Below are 20,203 nucleotides of genomic sequence, written 5' to 3' on the forward strand. Positions count from 1 at the left end.
CCAAATATTTAGCAACGAGACTACGAGGCAAAATTATTTCTTAATGTTTACCTGGCTCCAATGTAGCTTCTTAATTCCTCACAACCAAAATCTCTGCCATGAAACCTTAACAAAAGGGATAGTTCCATGAAATCTTAACAAAAGGGATAGTTCTAGGAAGTGAATTTAATAAAGGGATATTTCTAGGGAGTGTATTTCACAAATACAGTGCCATGAAACCTTGACAGGGATTGTTCAAGAAAGTGCATTAGCAAAGAGGATAGTGCCAATAATTTTTAACAAAAGGGATAGTTTCAAGATACCTTAGAAAAATGGATAATTCCATAAAAACCCTAACAAAAGGTATAGCTCAATGAAATTTCAACAAAAGGAATACCTAGTTAGAATATGATTAAATTAAATAAACCTACTCTATAGCTAATATTTATAGTTTAAACGATGATTCAAAAAACTATGTTGTTTTCTAGGTTCAAATTCATTTTTTTGAAGAACGCATTTTATACAAGGTGACATACAAATTTTATAGCTTATAAATTGTAGACTACTATTATACAACTAAACTTGATCAATATACCAATAATTTTACAAATTATTGAGGTAATATTAATTTTCATACAGGGGTGTATATTCTGCACAAGATTTATTTTTTTTCCCCTGCTACAAAATTTTTTTTTTATTTCCCCCTAGTTTTTTCTGACCAAGAAGGGGGGAAAATGGAAAAATATTTGAAGAACTCTATATTTTATCCCTCCTACCACACATTTTTTTTTGGTTTTTTCACCAAGGAGGGGGGGGAAATGAATAAAATGTTTTCAGTTTTCTTAATTTATACATTTTTTTTCCCTCCAACTACTTATTTTTTATTCCCCCCCCCCCCTGAGCAGGGGATCCCATGTAGAATATACACCCCTGTTTTCATATGATAACCAATGTTCATATGTCTTAACACTACGTGGAAGAATTTGCACTAAAGACCAATCATGCGACATATTAAAATTGTAGAGTGGGTTCACTTCTAAAAAAAGAACTAAACTTACTTGGGTGGAATTTCCAGGCCCAGATTTTCTCTGTTCTTTACCATAATTGGCTTGTTAAATCCTAAATATAAATGTGAAGTTTGTGTTAGTTTGACATTATTAAAGTATTGAACAAAAAATTCATATCCTATCGTATAATGTAGTAAGGTTTTTTTGTCTGAAGCTTAAGATTTCTATAAATACTGAACTGATTGAGTTATCCTTTTAAGTGAAGCTTTACATGGCATAATACCTATCATGGTATTATGCTATTTTTCTTTCCATTGCCTCCTAGATGCTGAGTGCGCAGCCACAAGTTAAAAAACAAAAGAAATAAAAATTCTAAACTTGAAACGATTGACTTCAACTCGTTACCTAGTTAATTAGCAAAGAAAAAGCAAAAAAATTTTTATGATTTTTGTCCTCTTTTAAAAAACTAGCGGCGTTGCCACTGGCATCTTAGGGCTCTATATATCCAAAGGAGAAAGGAGAGATAGACAAATAGCCTAACCTCAGACTATATTCTAGAAATAGAATAGCTTAAAACATCGTGGGAGATATGTGGAAGCTTCACCAAAATATAGAACTAAAGCGGTGAAAGAGATTCATTGTTAAAAACAGACATACAGATAAACATCATTTTTCATAAGAAGACCCTAAAATATAACAAAATTAAGAACCTGATGTTTGAAAATACTCAACAGTAATCTTATCCCCAGAAAGATGTTCCACCATTGTGTCTTTGCTGTCATCATATGTCTCATCAGTTAATATCTCGTGCAGGGTAAAGTCACGAGTTTCGGCACAATCCTATAACAGATTATATCAGGGATAGAAAGGGATAAGACAATAGCTGATAAATTCATGTACATCACCAATGATGATACAAAAATCAAATTTGGTATATTACAATTAGTGGTTGAAACATAACTACAGAAATTGAATTTAATTAACCAACCAATCAAAAGTCCCCTAAGTTGTTGAGCCAACGAATAAGAAAATGTTATTATTATACTTTGGGGACTAAAGTAATACCAATGTCACCTTTCTCTCTGGATTTTATCAAAACAAACTTTTCTAAATGCGGATTTCAGTATCAAATTTTTTTGAAGAAGATAATTGAGTTCCCTAAAATTTTGGATAAAAGTAACTTTGATGCAACAACGTTTATCCTATTATTCAAAAAATAACTTTTTGCTTACTTAAAATTTTTAGAATTTTAGTAGGTAGGACTTAAAAAGGTATTTTCCCTCAAATTGTCTGTTCACAACCCCCCCCCCCCCCCAACCATCCTTTTTGAAATACATAAATTTGATAAAACAGGGGAGGGTAGTTTTTCGTTTGTTTGTCTATCAATTTGGGTCAGGTTAGGTTCAGGGAGGAAGGGAGGGGACAATGGATCGAATATTCATATTTTAGGAGTCTCAGACTTTGGGGACTGGCTTAAAGGGAATGTGCATGAATTTAGCAGTTTCTGACTGACTTTGGGGACTAAAATATGATTGACGTCACGAGAAATCATGCAACATGACGGGGCATTCTTATGCTAACTAGCGCAATAATAAAAATGTAAACAATAAACAAACAGACAGAAAATTTTTACTTTAATTGTTTTAAAATCATAATAAAAAAATAATTATGGAATATTTGTTTGCAGTTATGATTATAGAAATTATAGAAATTATTGTATTTATTTTTTTTAAAATTAATAATTAAATTGCTTTTAGATATCTTTCATTAATCAAATTTAAAATAAATGAGTTATAAAGTAGCTACGCTAATATAATATATTTTCTGCTGTTGATTATAGCTCAGTGTATGGCAATATTAGAAAGAAACACATTTCTGAATAAAAATTTAGTGACACGTGGCGATTTTTGGTTTCCTTTTTTAAATGTTTTATTGACAAGATATAATATAATATTTGTATCCTTTTATATATAGTAATACGTTTTTTTTATGTTGATATAGTTCTCCATTTTAGAGGGCATTACATTACAAGATAAAATTTAGTCTAGTGATGATTTTATAAAAATTTTAAAAGCAAAGCTTTTTATAATTTAAGGGTCGGTCTGTCTGTACGTCTGTCCATTACGGTTAGCTCATTTTGTTAAATTAAACAGATTAGAATTGTCCTATCAATTTCAAACTTTACATGATGATTTCTATAACAATTAGGTATGACTTGGAAAACGAAGCAACTCTATAAGAATCTTTAATATTTTTCAGATGAAATCTTGTATAAAATGCAAACAAGCAGAAAATGTGATACTGCCTAGGTTTCGAGGAGAACAACAAAATGGTTACGGTATATATACATTTTTTATCAAAACAAAGTTGACAACTACCAAAGCATAGAAATTTAAATATTAAGAAAAAATGTTGTAATTAATGGAATGTTAGGAAGGGAAAGACATACAGATTGACATTTTTAATCATACTGTACCTTTGCCACTAATTATTAACAGTTAGAAGATTGCTTTTCAGTTATCATTTCATTCTTGTTAGGTACCTAATTTTGAGAAAAGTAAGGGAATAGTGAATAGTCCCTTACATAACATCGCCCCATATGGGGCTATTCTTCGTATTTAAAAATGGCTTTTTATAGGTTATTTTAGGTTAGGCTAGGTTAGATTAGGTTATATTGGGTTAGATGATTGCTACTGTGAAAAATACGAAGAATCGCCCCATATGGTGCGATGTTACGAAAGGGACTATATCCAAAAGTAATGTCCAGTTATGGTTTTTAAAAGCGAAGCTTTCTATAATTAGGGTCGGTCCTTACGTCCGTCCGTACGTCTGTCCGTCCGAGATAGATAGCTTTTATTCGTTAACCCATTAGTGCCGAACAGGGTTTTAAAACCCGGTGCCAGAAAATGTAAAAAAACCGGTTTTCGGCTTCATAATTGCATCATTCTCAGTATGAATCCCCCCTCTACTACCCTGGCTTTCATTTCCCCCTGGAGCAGGTAGTTTTGCTTACTTCCGTTTGCCAGTATAGATCAACAAAGTTTGAAAATCATGAAAATTCAAAATACCCCATCTAACTTTTTTGTTTTTATAGTAAAGTCGCTGATTTTTTTCGTTAAATCTAAAGTTTATTGACAAGTACATCTATTTGTGAATTCGTTTTATTTAAATTATTATTTTTTATATGATTTTTTTATCGTTTTTTTACGCCCTATATAGGCCCGGTTCGGCATTTCCATTTTGAGTCTGAAATTTTTATTACCCAGTTTCACTAATAGATCTTTTTTGACAACAACAACAAAACAGGTTTTTTTTACCCGAAATCGCCGGCTAAACACGAAATTTGAAATAAATCGCTTCGTATTATACTTGTAGCTCTTTAGATTACATGAGGTTGTGTAGTTTTCAATTACGGATCGTATCAAAGTTCTAAAAAGTGTTCATCTCACTTTTGGCGTTCAAAAATTACATTTTTCGATTTTTGGTCAAAATAACCGGGTTTATACAGGTCAACCGGGTTTTAAAACTGGGGGAAAGCACCAAAAACGGGTGTTAATGCCTGGTTGGTATTTATGGCCAAGCCGAACCGGGTTTTTTTTGCAACTTTCCTGTGCACGCCACTAGAGCAAAACAAAAAAATACGAATTCCGTTTTGACCATTATAAAGCTTCCCTGAAACTTACAGCTCGATCGGCCCATAAAAGTGGCGCTCGGCACTAATGGGTTAATTTAGGCATGTTAGAATTGTCCTATCGATTTCAAACTTTGCATGATGATTCCTGTAGTAGTAAGGTACGATTTAGAAAGCGTAGCAACTCTATAATCATTACCAGAATGTCCGTACGTTCATTTTAAACATGTTGATTTTTCTACTTTTTTAACCACAAATTTTTATGTGATCTAATTATCCGTTTGATCTGATTTTTGGTATATTGATTCCTGGTACAACAAAGAACAATATTATAAGCGAAGCAACTCTATAATCAAGTCTTAAAAGTGTATGTCCATAAACATTATGCTGTATCAAGCAGTTTATCAACAAATTTACTTACAATTTTGCTTCGAATCTTATACGTCTATATTCTGATTATTCAGTTCAGACCTACCGTTTCAGTGCTTCGCTTTTATGGATGTTGTCATCCTTGTTTATCTAGGTAGCAGTAGGTAATAATTTCATTGGTATTTATATTAGTTCCGAATTAATATTTTTGCCTTTCAGTTAAGCCTATAAATACTAAAAAAAATATTTATTTCAGATGACTAACAAAGAGAAAATTAGCTTTCCTGAAAGAAGATGTTATTGATATGGTGCGAACGTGCAAGAAAGAATTTAAGTTACATCACGGAGGGTATCTGCAGCGTGTAGGGGTGGTCCGTAGTTTGACATTTACATAATTTTATTTTTTTTTAAAGCAAAGCTTTTCTATGATTACGGTCGGTCCGTCCGTACGTCCGTCCGTACCTCAGTCACAGAGAGTTAGCTCTTTTTGTTAATTTAAACAGGTTAGAATTGTCCTATCGATTCCAAACTTTGCATGATGATTCCTGTAATAGTTAGGTACAATTTAGAAAGCGTAGCAACCCTACAATCAATACCAGAATGTCCGTACATCCATTTGAAACATGTCGATTTTTAACTTTTTTGATAACAAATTATCCGATTCTTCAGATTTTTTGAAAACTGATTCCTATTATACAATGTTATAAGCAAAGCATCTCTATAAACAAGTCCTACAAATTTAAGTATGTCCTTAAACAGTATTATCTATTTATGCAGTTTTGCAACAAATTTACTTACAATATTGTTTGTACTGAAGCATTAATATTCTGCTAATTCAGTTCTGACAATCTACAAGTGTTAACATTCGTTTGTCCTTCCATTTCAGAGCTTCGCTTTTATGGATGTTGTCATCCTTGTTTAATTTTATTTAAAAGGGGGTCATTTAGAAGTTTATTTTACTTTTATCAATTTGTTTTATCTGATACTTTCCAAAATATGTTTTATTAATACTTTATCAATAAAAAGTAAATTTTTTGTAACTAGACCAAATATAATTAAGAATTAGAACCATAAATCTAAATACAAAACTAAAAATATCCTTGAGACATTCTATTCTGCAACCTTTTTTATTGTAACGTGTGTGTCATAAATATTGTTATTTAGACACGTTTGGGAACAGTTGAGCTACACAAGTCCAAGAATTAATAAATTGGGGTGAAGATAGAAGAAGGGGTGAAGAAATTGGAATACTCTAGCAAGAAAAGGGGCGAAGCCGATGAGAGTGAATCCAGTCAACAGTATTAACGGAGTTTAAGTGGCAAAGAGAATCTGATTAGAGAAAGAGTCAAGTCTACAGTATCTATTAAGTCTACAAATAAGAGTTTCTACATGCCACCGATTATAATTTGTAATTACTAAAGTATTTATTCCATCTTTTATTACCCTTTTTAACCTACTCCCCTTAACAGCAGAAAATGTATGATTATATTAGTACTCTAAAATGAAAATAATTGTCTCTAAAATGTCTAAAGTATATGCACTGTCAAATCAAATGAAATTCAATTGAGCTTTCTTTTCAATTTCAGACTAAACTTTTTAACCAATGAAAAATTAATATACAATTATAATTAGGGTGGCCAAAAAAGGTACGTTTTTGTATTATTATTCATGTAACTGAAACTAGAGAAAATACGTTGATATCTACTACTTTGCTAAAGTCAAACTGCTAATAATAAATGTTTAAAAGTAAGAGAATAGAACCAACAGAAAAACAATAAACCTAAACTGAAAAGTGAGAAACATTTAGTGGAAAGCAAAAGTGAAGTAATTTTGGGAAATTGAGTAAATGTAATTCTTATTTTAACCTACAAAACTTACACCTGGCTTAAATAATACTATCCTTGTTTAGGTGGTGACCAAAACAGGCTAAACAAGTCTATGACGGAAAAAGTCCCCTAACGGCAAAAGTCCCCTAACTAACCAACCAACCCAATCTGAGATATGAGCGGAAAACAAGCCTATCAAGCAGACACCAAGTTGAAGCTATAATTAGTGTACCTTACTGTGGAAGGATAGCTAACACACTAAGAAATGAAGGTACTTATCTTTAAAATAACAAGAAAGATTCAAGAAATGTCCACAATGCCATTTAATAATCTATACTTTAAAGATATAATAATGATATCTTAAAAATACTAATAAGATATCTTTTTAGATCGAGCTTCTCCAGAACCCCAAGATTAACATCTAAGCTACCATCATCAAGGAAATATCTCCGACCCACGCAACGCCCTGTGGGGGAAAATTGAACTGCTATTCTTAAGAAATCTGGGAACAAATCTTTACACAGAGAGAGAGCCATGTAAGTTATTTTTTACTCATTTTCCATAAACATTTTAAAAAGTCAAAGAAACCGAAACCAATAATAGACCAAAGCTTTATTTCTAATTAATGTAACCATTTTAATTTTTTCATTCCTTTTAACATTATTTCTCAAATCAGTGCTTTTACAAATTACGGCCATCCTAACATACACTGTAGAAATTCGTTGTACACTGTAAGAAAATATTTCCTAATTTTATCAAATTTTATTACACTTTTAACATTTTCCATTTTAAACTTGATTTATTCACACTATAAAAATAATATCCCATGTTAAAAGTTTTATTACACTTTAAAATTTTCGTCAATTCAACACTGTAAAAAATAAATTCCCATTAATGAAATTTTTATTACACTTTCAAAATATTTTCATTTAAATTATTTTGTTCACACTGTAAGAATAAATCCCCATTAATGAAATTTTTATTACACTTTCGAATATTTTCACTCAACTTAGTAATTTCACACTGTAAAAATAAATTCCCTTTTTAAGCAAATATTATTACACTTAAAATTTTCATTTAATTTATTTTTTTTTTACCTACAATTAATTCCTTTTTTTTCTTTTGTAGGTAATTTGTTACCATCACATGCGTCACAAACACAAAGCTCTTATATTTACAGAACAAGTAAAGATCAAAATGACTACAAGAAAAGATTAATAGTCTACTACATGGAACCCAAGCAAAAAATAACAGGTTGCTACATTTATTCATAAACATTTTTAATCAAGTTATTTTGTTTATACCTAGTGTGTGTAACTGTGTAGGTACGTCTTAAACTGACATTTTTTTTTAGATTTTAAAAAGTTAATCGAATTGATTTTATTTTTATTTATTATTTTGTTGTAATTAAATCAGGGTAGCCCCTTTCGTGACAACACCCCTCAAGGGGAGTTTCTTTGTATTTTCACAGTAGCTTTTCTCCTATTTCCAGCCCCAAGTAATTTTGAAAATACGACGAATCGCCCCTTAAGGGGTGTTGCCACGAATGGGACTATACCCATAAATCATTTTTGATTCAATTGTTTTATATTTACCTAACAATTCTATTGTGATATGATATATACATATATGAATTATTTAAGTAGATTTTGTTGTTATTTTAATAATTTTTAATACAATTGTTTTAACTGATTCTTGTTTATTATTTACTAGCGGCTACGCCCCTAGAGGCCTCTAGGGGCACTTGAGGAGGAGAGAGTCGAATTTAATAATTCAATTTCTTATTTTAGATTTTAAAAGAAAAAGTAAAAAAATTTACGTTTGATGTTTGTTTTTCGTTGAACTCTCTTTCTAAAATTGAGAAATTTTAAAAAAGTTTAATTTCTCTAGGGAGGGTGGTGGTACCCTCCCCCAAAATAGTTATAAAACTTCCCAGGACATATGAGAATCTACCCTGTTAAGGAGAACCCGATCGGTTCAGCGGTTAGCGAGATCCTTCGATGCAGACAAACACACAAACACACAAACATCCTGTTACTTTATTATAAGGATTACGATTTAGAAACCATAAAAACTCAATTGTTACTAGAAAATCCGTACGTCCCTTTATAACATGCTCATACATATAGTAAGCTGCGCTAATATCCAATAAAAAGTAGTAAGTTTTGTTTATTTATAGCTTAAGAATTTGGTTACCGATCCGATTAAGTTCTACATTTTAGGGAAGATGCATAAAGGTCCTGAAATCCTTTTAGACTGTTTTTATCATTAAAATCTTAGGATGGTTTTATGCTATTTTTCTACGCTAAATTCTAAAACTAATATTCTTTAGTAAATGAATTGCTACAAAGTTCTTTATCTTGATAATCAGAGGCTATTGGTAAAGTAGAATTTGGGGGATGGTGCATTTTGAATTAAAATTAATTAAAAAATGAATAAATTTCCAATAAAAGTTGCACTATCAGAAATACTCGTTTTATCTGGAATTATCTGGTTTTTCAACCTTAAAGTGTCACAACTATAAAATTGAATTAATTGCCCATTGTCCCCTCCCTTCCTCCCTGGGTTAGGTTAGGTTATATTGGGTACAGGGTTACCCCCCCCCCCACACACACACACAGGGGTTGGGCATAGATAATAATATGCTATTTATTCTGACCTGATCAATTTGGTCCACAATATCCCAGTTCAGGTTGTCCGTGAGCTTTTTACTCGGCCTCGCCCGAGTATGGGTAGTCATTTTCTATCTTTATTATTCACTACTATCTGAAATATTTCACGGAATATAAATATTAAATTCTTTATTGTTATTCTAATCTAGACATAAAAAAATTATGTAAATTGATAATGTACTAAAAAAATAAAAAGCTGGTTTCACACACACAGTGCCTGTAGAGCATTGAACCCCTATACCTGCGGTGCCTTTATCCTGCAGGTCTATTATCCAGTACCTAATTTAACTTAGCCTAACCTGGCTTAAAGTTATAAACAAACCAACGAAAAAATACTTCTTCTCTTCTTAGTTTTAAACAATATCAAAATAAGGAATTGTGGTTTCAACGCTCAACAAGGTACTATGAGTGAAAGCGTCCTTTCACCCTTTCATCCATTAAATATTATTAACCTATCTGGAAAAAAATCTTGGAAATCCATCTTTTATATTTTTTAAATATATCAATCCGTTTTAAAAATAAATCAAATCAATGGGTTTAAATTTGAGACTCAGTCACAGATGCCAAGTTTTTGTTTAAACCATGTAATAAGTTATATTCCTGGATACATTAATCTTAATATTAACTGAACCAATATAAAAATAAATGGCCTTTAATAACAAGGCAACTCAAATCAGTTACATATTTTAATAAGCGTATAATTTTCATTTCATCACAGCAAATTTAAAAATAGCATTAAATCAAAATAAACAGCTTTCCACGGATATAAAAATGTTACTTATTCTCAGAAAACTGGATATAATAAAATACTATACATAATTTTTCAGTATGGCTGAGAACCGGTTCTAATGCACCGGATATTAACCGGTTTCGAAGCGATACTGGAAATAACATTAGTATTTTTCAGATATGAAATGGTAAAAAATCCTAATTTAGTATTTATTTTGTGTGTATTGATTTTATTGCATATTTGCCAAATCAGAGTCCCAGTCGTCATCAAACATGTCATCCTAAATGAAAGATAACAAACATTATTAATTGTAGCGTGTCAGCGCTTTTTAGTATTGCAGGCACAGTGCAATTATTTATTTATTTATTTATATATTTTAGATGGTAATCTTGTAACCTATGCTTGCAAACAAACTTGTTAAATGCACTTCATGCAACTATCCCTTTGAAAGGGAAAGAGGCTAGAATTCCTACCCACCAGGCTCAAATGACCCTATGAGCCTCTAGGGGCGTATTTAATCTACTTACTGGAAAGCTATCATCAGCACTAAAATAATCTTCCATCTTTTTCTGGCCTTTACTCAACACTTCTTTGGATTCAGAATCCTACAAAAATAGTAAATTAACTTTATTCTGTTTAAATTTCTACAAAAATTTTACCCTGCTAATTTTTTTGGAAGTGGGAATTATATATTAACAAAAAAGCCCAAGAAACAACAATTTCAACTTTATTTTTTACAAAATATCAATTCAAACAAGATTATTTTCATGAAAACTGGCAAACAGACAAACATTTTTGGGACATTTATTTTTTAAGGGCCATAAAAATGACGATAACGCATTCAAACAAGGATGACAACATCTTTAAGTAGCAAAGCACAAAAAAATCATTGAATGTTCGAACGGACAAAGAGAATTAAGAGCAGATGTTCAGTTGTCATAATAAAGAAAAGAAAGAGAAAAAATATACAAAATCTTCACTGAAAATTTCGGCTGTCTATCCTTAATAGCAGCCGAGAAAATCACATTTTTTTCACATTGCCACGGACTGAATGGAGGATGAACAAACAAATTGAATTATACAGTATCTTCGCTACAATTTTTCTGAATTGCTGAAAAACAATTAAAAAAAGCTTTTTTTCAAAAATAAATTAAATTCCACCTGAAAGTTATCCTTGGATAGACCAGCCTTGTTGAGAACATCCAGTTTCTTTTGAATCATTGGCCACAATTCATCATCCGCAGTGCCTTTGGCTACCAAGTATTGTACTGTTACACTGTCCGTTTGGCCTATCCTAGAAATAATATTGGTGCCTTTAGAACTGAATAAATTAAAATATGGCTTGTATTCGTTCTGTTACATTGTCCGTTTGGCCTATCTTAGAAAAAAATTAATGCCTTTAGAACTGGATAAAAAAAATTAAATGGTACTTTACCAGTACCAATTTTTTGGGGGGTAAATTAGTCATGCGGTATGAGAGACGAATCTTTGCATTTTTTTCCTCTTCAATAGTTTAAAATACATATATAAGTGCATATATTTGAAAGAATTCTAATTTTCTACCATTTAGTTTTGTAAATATCAAGACTTAAAATTAATATTTTTGTGATAATTGCTACTTGTATGACTGTTATTTTTACAAAAACATTATGACGACTAATTCAGTGATGTCTAATTTAATGTTATTCATTGTAATACAAAAATATTAGGTATGTTTGATGGTATTTTTTTAGCTTATGCTTGAAATCACTTTTCTGAAATGCACTTCATGCAACAATCCCTTTTCTTACCTATGTGCCCTGTCCTCAGCTTGAGTCAATATTCCTGGATTCCAGAAAAGTTCAGCAAATACAACCAGATGAGCAGCTGTCAATGTCAGGCCACTGTTGGCAGCTGTTATGCTCAGCAGTGCCACTTGGCAGTTTTCTGACCGCTGAAACCTGTAAACAAATAATTAACTGTAGAAAATTACAAACAAAAAAATTATTTGATTGATAACCATGCCCAGAAGTATTTTTAATAGTTTACTGACAAGAAATAGAGGGAGGAGAGGAGGGGGGGGGGGGCTACTTAGAGATCCTTTAATACGATGTGAATGTATGAGTAAATGTAAGAAGCAAAGCTTTATCTTAAGAAATGCGACTACTTATGACTTACCTACTCAATACTCATTATGGGAATGAAGTGAAAAATAACTGCCATTGCATTGCATATCAAAATCTGTTCACTTTCCTTTACAATTTTCTCATAGGCAGATTAAGTAAGTATATATCAAGATTTTATCTATTCTATGTATAAGTACTGAATACTTTGTTTGGCCCAAATTGGAGAAACCAATTGTCCAGTTGTTTGCGTGATCTAACGGATAAAAAACTTACTACTTTATTAAAAATAATAGGTAAAGTAAATCTACGGTACAAAACTGTTACCGACCTGTCTACATGTGTTTTTCTTAATTCACTTGGAGTAGTGCCATCAATTAGGATATATTCTATACTCTTTTCTTCTAATGTTTCTTTCAGACCTTTCCAAAATTTACAAAATAAGAATAATGGTACTATTCACAATTGCTAAAAAAAAGCCTTAGGAAGGTAATATGTTGTTTTTGAATGATTTAAAAATAAAATAATGAATTTTTAATTTAACAAAATACTATAGAAAAAAAGAGGGATAGGACCATTGATCATACAATTACATTTCTCATGTTTTTATCTTTTAGCTGGTGAATATTGAGAGAAGATTTTTTCCCTCAATTTAAAAATGTGTTTACCTGCCAACATAACTTGATGGTGACAAAACAGGATGAATTTCTTGCCACTACTTATCAATTCTGCTACATACTCCTTTACATATCATCAACATTTAAACAATAAAATACCTAAAGTATTAAAAAAATTTAGTTTTTAGAAAGATGGTTCGAATAGGTTGTACTTTTTAGGGAAGCTTTTCAAATATATTTTAATAAATTATTTTCTAAGAAAAAATTTTACCAGGAGAGGACAGTTTACTTTAAAGTCTTGGGTTCATTGCAGGGATGGAGGGTACATTGGACTGTAAATAACACTAGTACCCAAAGTTTTATAATCACATTATGATTGTTTAATTCTAAACAAGTAGTGTCCTAACATTTCAATCAATAATAACAATCTTCAGAAAAGATAAATTTATTTTTTCATATTTGAGTATGTTTATAAATTTTATCATCCAATGTCTTACCCATAAGGATATCAGAGAACTTTTTAGGCCTAAGCGTTAATAAGTCCAAAGTTCTCAGCAGTCTGATTTAAATGTTAATGATTCCTTGACAGCCTTTAGCTTGGCACTGGCAGTTGCGGCATACCATTCCAATAATAGGCCTCGTCTTTCCAAACCTGAAATATTTATTATGTTACGCAATTCAATCCTCATAGAAAAGTAACAGAATGTCTGTTCGTTTGTTTGTCTGTCCTTTTGTGCCTAAGTATCTTGCTAACTGCTTAATTGATATGGTTCTCCTACACAATGTAGCTTCGCATAGGTCTACTGGGAAGGTTTACAACTATTTTGGAGGAAGGTATTTAATAATGTACCACAACACTACGAAGAAGAATGCCCTTAAATATGCATTTCCTCCCCACCCCCCCCCCCTCTCCCACCAAAATATGCCCCTAGGGGCCTCTAAAGTCGTGGCCGCTAGTATATATATCTAAGGGAAATAAGATTAATGTAGAGATCGCGAAAAAATAAAATCCATCTTAAATTGAGAACATTAGGCTACATACATTATAACAAATCAAATTAGGATTAGAGTAAAACCAGTGTTTGATAGGAGAAAAGGAAACTGAGACTAAAAAGAAAAGACAGACATGTGCAGAGATATGGGAGAAAATGAAAGACAATGAAGGTGAATGGACAGATGTACTTAGCAGAGAAGCAAAGAGAAAATTGACAGAGAATAAGACACAAGAATTTAACAATGATGCTATTAATACTGACGATGTTGATATTTTTAAGGGCAGTAAAAGATCCATTGGCTACGAGAGACGACTGAGACTCAAGAAGGCTAAAACTGTAAGGGATATGGAAGTGAGAGCCGAGGACCCACTCCAGCAGGAGGTCATCGATACCTACCTCAGCAAGGAATCCTTCTCGGACATAGTCCGAAAGAAGGAAAGATACATGTTTGAAGTTAAAGTGCGATCAACCTATGCCATGGAAGAAGCAAAGCTCACTCAAGCTCAGTTGGATGAGCTTGATCTCCAACTCCTTGGAGCATACATGGAATACATCCAGCAACACGGTGACAACTTTGAATATGATGCGGTTGCTGGCTACTCCAAAGAAACAGGAGTAGGCTGGCTCTCAGCAGGCACAAAAGATATGGCGGAATTCATTTTAAATGTAGCCAAAACCCTGAAGCCACCAGAACAAGATGACAAGGTAGACCCCCTAGAGTATTTCATTTACCTGGCGGAGGACCGTGTCTACAGGAACATGTGGACATCAGTCCACGGCAAGTGGACAAACTACACGCTAGAGCAGCTGACGATGAGAATCAAGATCTGCAACCCTATTCTCAAATACAAGGAGGATGGGGTAACTCGTTTCTACCATTTCAAAGTACATGAAATAGGACCGCTGAACTCTGCTGGTTTCTTTAAGATAGGACTCCAGATAGATGAGAGAATCATCAACAAACTGAAAAACCCTGCTATCAATGGCAAGCTGAGATTAGGTTTTAGTGACCTACTTCTTCACGGGTCAAATGTAGAGCAGGAGGTCAAGGCAGCGATAAGACAAAGAATAGTCGATGAAATCGAGACTGTCAGAACTGGCTTTAAGGCGATAGCCTTAGCCCCAGGAAATAGCAGGCACTAATCAACAACAGATAGGCTCTGACAATCATGTCAGGGTCACCAGCTTGACTCAGATAAATCTCCACCACTGCTGTCAAGCCAGCCTAACACTAGGAGAACGGATAACGGACTGGACTGGACAAGACGATCAAGCTCTACGGAAAGGATGGGCGCGGGCAATTGCCCTTGTGCAAGAACCCTATCTAATTAAAAATAAGGTAAAAATGTTTCATAATGTTAACATATACGAAAGTAAAGAGGCAGGTAATAGAGCATGCATTATAACAAACAAAAACATCACAGGTATAATTTTAACACAGTTCACCAACAGAGATCAGGTAGCAGTACTTTTTAATCTAAATGGTAAGGACACTATTCTTGTTTCAACTTACATGGCCAACGATGAAAGGGTAAGACCAGCAAAACTACCACCAGAGAAAATCACCAAGGATACTATAAGGTATGCCAGGGAAAATGGTATAGGTATAGTATTAGGTACAGATGCCAACAGCCACAACACAGCCTGGGGATCAACGGATATAAATCCAAGGGGAATAGCCCTATTGGACTATATTCTAGACAACCAACTCATGATTATGAATGAGATAGGTAAACCAACTTTTGTAACTAAATCTCGAGAAGAAGTTCTCGATATTACGATAGCCACACCTGAGATTGCAAATAAAATAGTAGGCTGGCATGTAAGTGAGTATGACAGCCACTCAGACCATAAATACATAGATTTTATGATTGAATCACAACCAAATATTAATACTAGTATTTTCAGAAATGTCAAGAAGACCAACTGGCAAAATTATAAACAAGCATTACAAAGTAAGAGAAATGGTAGACAGAGAATAGATAGCGAAGATATAGATAGAGATAGATTAGATAATGAAGCAGAAGACCTAAGGAAAGACATAATAGAAGCGTTTGAAGAGAGTTGCAAAGAGTCAGAGAAAAAGGGAAAAGAGAAACCAAGATGGTGGGGAAAGACATTAGAAAAATCTAAAAAAGAACTTGAAAAGTTTAGGAGAAGGGTAAGAAGGGAAAAAACAGAAGAGAGGTGGGAAGAGTATAGACAGTTAAGAAACAGACATGCCAGACTAATACAAAAAGAGAAAGGTAAAGACTGGAAAAAATTCTGTGCAGAAATGACAAAACTGGACACGGCAGCAAAAGTACAAAAAATTTTCAAAAGGGGTAAGAAACAACAAATGGGAACAATTAAAAAGAAAGACGGACAATTTACGAAGACCGTAAGTGAATCTCTACAGGTACTGCTTGAGGAACACTTTCCGGAGGAACCAGAAGGTGACAATGACGAACCCATAGATCATTCAAGTAACAATAGGAGGATAGATATGGATAGTGTAATAAATGAAGAATCAGTTAGAGCTGCTATTAACAGCTTTGGTAACTTCATATCCCCTGGGAGAGATGGTATTTACCCTGTTCTGTTAAAAAAAGGACTTGACTTAATCTTAAGAGACATCGTTAGACTTTACAGACATAGTGTAAGACTGAGTTATAGTCCTAAATGTTGGTTGGACACAATAGTTTGTTTCCTTGACAAACCTGGAAAGAAAGACTATACGGACCCTAAATCTAAGAGACCACTATCATTATCATCCTTCCTACTGAAAGGTTTAGAAAGATGCCTATATTGGAATCTTAACGAAAAAGTTTTAAGAAAAGAACTTTCCAGGAATATTTACAGCTACAAAGAATCAGTAGGAACAGAGGATGCAATACACTCTCTTCTCGCTACAGTTGAAAAAGGGCTAGAGCACAACAACTTTGTTGCTGTGCTCTTTTGCGATATGAGCGCGGCCTTTAACATGCTGACAGTTAAAAGCATGATCAAAGACCTGACAGACATAGGTGCAGACAGAGAAACATGTGCCTGGACAGAACAAATGCTCAGAGGACGAACAGTCACAGCAACAATAAATGGAGAATCAGCGAGTAAACAAACTACCAGAGGCACCCCGCAGGGAGGGGTGGCATCTGTGGATTTATGGAACATGGCCAAAAATAATCTAGACCTCAGATTTCCAAAAATACATCCCTGCAAAAGAAACATTTATGCAGATGACACACACGTAATCAGTGTAGGAAAAACTGAAGAGGACTGTGTAAGAAACCTACAAAATGACATTTATACACTAGAAGAATGGGCTGGAGAACACGGACTCAGCTTCAGTCCAGCCAAGACAAAAGTTATGCTTTTCTGCAGGAAGGGCATGAAACCAAAATACCTGGATATAACAATGAATGGGCAGAAACTTCAATGGGTGTCGGAATATGTATACCTTGGAGTGACCATAAGAAACAACCTGAACTGGAGGAATCACGTGGAAAAAGCAGCAGAAAAAGCCAACAACACATGGTTACATTGTAACCGCATGCTAAACAGGACCTGGGGAGTCAATCAGAAAATAGGACGCTGGCTATACCGCAGTATCATCAGACCAACACTCACATACGGATGTTTTGCATGGATAACAGCAATCAACACAACAGAAATAATTAACATACTGAAGAAAGTCCAGAGAAAAGCACTCATTGCAATATCAAATGCCATGACCTCGACGCCCACAGCTGGGCTTGAGGTCCTGCTGGGCATTCAGCCAATAGACATCTTCATCAAGACACAAGCTATGGTGACATATAAAAGACTTGCTGTCAACGGAAGCTGGAAAATACAACCAGGGCAACTCCTTAGTAAAAAAAGCCATGCTGTAACACTCATGGATATGGCAAAGAATCTGAAACTAATACATGCCCCTAGAGACAAGATGAACTACACAATCAGCATACCAACAAATTTTGAAACCATCATAGAAAGGAGAGAGACAATCAACCAACAGCGGCTAAAACCTGGAAAAATAGATAATGAAGACATAATGGTCTTCACAGATGGCTCCAAAAGTGAACAGAAAACAGGATATGGATATGTCATAAGTGGAGCAGGTGTTAGACTCTACGGATGCAATAACAGTGGGCCACTGGCCACGGTGTATCAAACTGAGCTACTAGGAATACAAGAAGCAGCCTTCACTCTGGTCAACACAGGTACAACAGGCAGGAATATAAAATTCTACGTGGACAATCAGGCCGTGATAAAAACCCTAGGAAAATACAGATTAAAAGAAAATCTGGCAGCAGAGACAAAAAAGATGGTTAACAAATTAGCGGAAACCAACAAGATAACAATAAACTGGGTACCAGGACACCAAGGACACAATGGTAATGAGATTGCTGATAGGAAAGCATGAGAAGGAGCAAATATGGAAGTTCAGGGAACCTGGACACATATACCTATGGCAGAATCAAATATAAAAGCTGAAATCAAGAACTGGGGGATGACATTGTGGCAGAAACACTGGGAAGGATTAAGTAACTGCAGACAATCAAAACAAATGATGCCCAAAGTAAACACAAAAATCTGGAGACAGGTGGCAAACCAACCCAAAAGAAACATGAACATGATAACACAGATACTAACAGGACATACAACCCTGAACAAACACCTTAAGAACATGAAACTGGCAAACGAGAACCGGTGTGAACAATGTGAGGAGGAGGATACAATTGAAAGCATGGAACACTTTCTATGCCAATGCCCAGCCTTTGCGAGAAACAGAAGAAATACACTAGGAAGTTTCTTTCTTAAAACAGAAGAATTAAATAAAATTGATATTAGACGTATTTTAAAATTTGTTAAACAAACGCAAAGATTTGAGTACTTCGAATAAGGGAAGTTCTCAAATCTTTGCAAAAAACACCTTTTTCTCAAGAGAAGGATTATAATAAATCATAAGTAGCCAATAGACTCAAAGAATGTAAACATACATAAGTAGTGAATAATCAAAAGTGATCCTTAAGAATAGATAGAATGTAGTAAATTAAAATGATAGATAGGCAATCTAAGAAAATAGATAGGAAACAGTTTTAAACTTAATTTATATTGTAATTCACAAACTTTTTAATCCAAAGCAGGGACAGTCAACACCAGAGAGAAGAAAATTTTCTAAAATTTAGGCCTTAGCAGAGATTGTTACCGCCGGAATGAAGAAATACCTCTAAACCCGCATGATTAACTAATATATCCTTTAAACCTAGGCAGAATCTACTCTCGCCGGAATGAAGAAAACTTAATATTGTATTACATTTTACAACTAGGTCAGAGCAGAGTCTCCTCTCACCGGAATGAAGAAATATCCTTTAAACTTGCACGATAAAACTCATATATCTTTATAGCTAAGCAGAGTCTATTCGCGCCGGAATGAAGAAAACTTAATACTCTAAAAATTTTATAAATAGGCTAGAGCAGAGTCTTCTTTCATCGGAAAGAAGAAATATCTTTAAACTCGTATGAAAAAACTAATACATCTTTATAACTAGGCAGAGTCTATTCTCGCCGGAACGAAGAAAAATTTAATACTTTAGTTAAACATTATAAATAGGCTAGAGCAGAGTCTTCTCCCACCGGAAAGAAGAAATGTCTTTAAACTTGCATGATAATACTAATATATCTTTATACCTAGGCAGAGCCTTTTCTCGCCGGAATGAAGAAAATATCTTTAAACGCATATGATAAAACTCATATAGGTTAAGATCAACAGACACACATCCAACTACTCTGTATACGCAAAATAAACAATTTATTTTCAGGAAGGTTTTCATAAACTTTATTAAACTAGACAGATAATAAACTCTTTTTACTAGTTAATAAATTATGAGATGATTCATCTAGATGGTACGATACTCTTCCTCGTGCTGATCGATCTGCTGAAGCATAGCAGACAGCTCGGCTGCCTGGGCGGCTGCTGACATCTCAACAGCAGGGCGACAGTGACGCAGGTTCGCCTCTACCCACCCATGGTGGTAGAGGCACCTGGTGAGAGCCCTTTTCAGTTCAATATCATCAGTACCCATAGCTCTACTAATCATATTCTCTTTCAGCAAGTCCATACGACTTTCCAAAACATTGTACAATTCCTCATTGGCGGCAAAAGACATTTTTAGCTCTTTATTCAGTGAACTGTTCAGTTTTAACTTTCAGTTAACAACTGAAACTAGTTTCTCACAACTAGGTGTGGCAAACAAACAGACAACCACCACGGGCGAACACAGCCTAAACCAACC

At 33.9% G+C, this 20,203-nt stretch overlaps 2 protein-coding genes and 1 long non-coding RNA gene across 3 annotated transcripts in view; 1 reads left to right on the top strand and 2 right to left on the bottom strand.

Annotated features, from left to right (window-relative positions):
* The window catches only part of LOC145305285 (jmjC domain-containing histone demethylation protein 1-like), a 22,760-nt gene extending 13,174 nt beyond the window's left edge, over positions 1-9,586 (bottom strand). The window contains exons 1-4 of the mRNA XM_080146893.1: positions 9,472-9,586; positions 1,697-1,826; positions 1,038-1,098; positions 52-105 (exon numbers count right to left, since the gene is read on the bottom strand). Coding sequence (XP_080003019.1) covers positions 52-105; positions 1,038-1,098; positions 1,697-1,826; positions 9,472-9,552 — 326 coding nt within the window. The 5' untranslated portion in view covers positions 9,553-9,586. The remainder of the gene's footprint in view (positions 1-51; positions 106-1,037; positions 1,099-1,696; positions 1,827-9,471) is intronic.
* On the top strand, positions 6,123-8,075 carry LOC145305943 (uncharacterized). The gene is made up of 3 exons (XR_013874841.1): positions 6,123-6,632; positions 6,896-7,348; positions 7,941-8,075. It is a non-coding gene; the product is annotated as an uncharacterized LOC145305943 (long non-coding RNA).
* The window catches only part of Marcal1 (SWI/SNF-related matrix-associated actin-dependent regulator of chromatin subfamily A-like protein 1), a 30,975-nt gene continuing 20,349 nt past the window's right edge, over positions 9,578-20,203 (bottom strand). The window contains exons 20-26 of the mRNA XM_080146892.1: positions 13,513-13,585; positions 12,985-13,055; positions 12,648-12,738; positions 12,005-12,154; positions 11,376-11,508; positions 10,742-10,819; positions 9,578-10,494 (exon numbers count right to left, since the gene is read on the bottom strand). Coding sequence (XP_080003018.1) covers positions 10,444-10,494; positions 10,742-10,819; positions 11,376-11,508; positions 12,005-12,154; positions 12,648-12,738; positions 12,985-13,055; positions 13,513-13,585 — 647 coding nt within the window. The 3' untranslated portion in view covers positions 9,578-10,443. The remainder of the gene's footprint in view (positions 10,495-10,741; positions 10,820-11,375; positions 11,509-12,004; positions 12,155-12,647; positions 12,739-12,984; positions 13,056-13,512; positions 13,586-20,203) is intronic.

This window comes from Acartia tonsa, chromosome 14, assembly GCF_053477335.1.
Source record: "Acartia tonsa isolate MP-2025a chromosome 14, ASM5347733v1, whole genome shotgun sequence".
NCBI lineage: Eukaryota > Metazoa > Arthropoda > Copepoda > Calanoida > Acartiidae > Acartia > Acartia tonsa.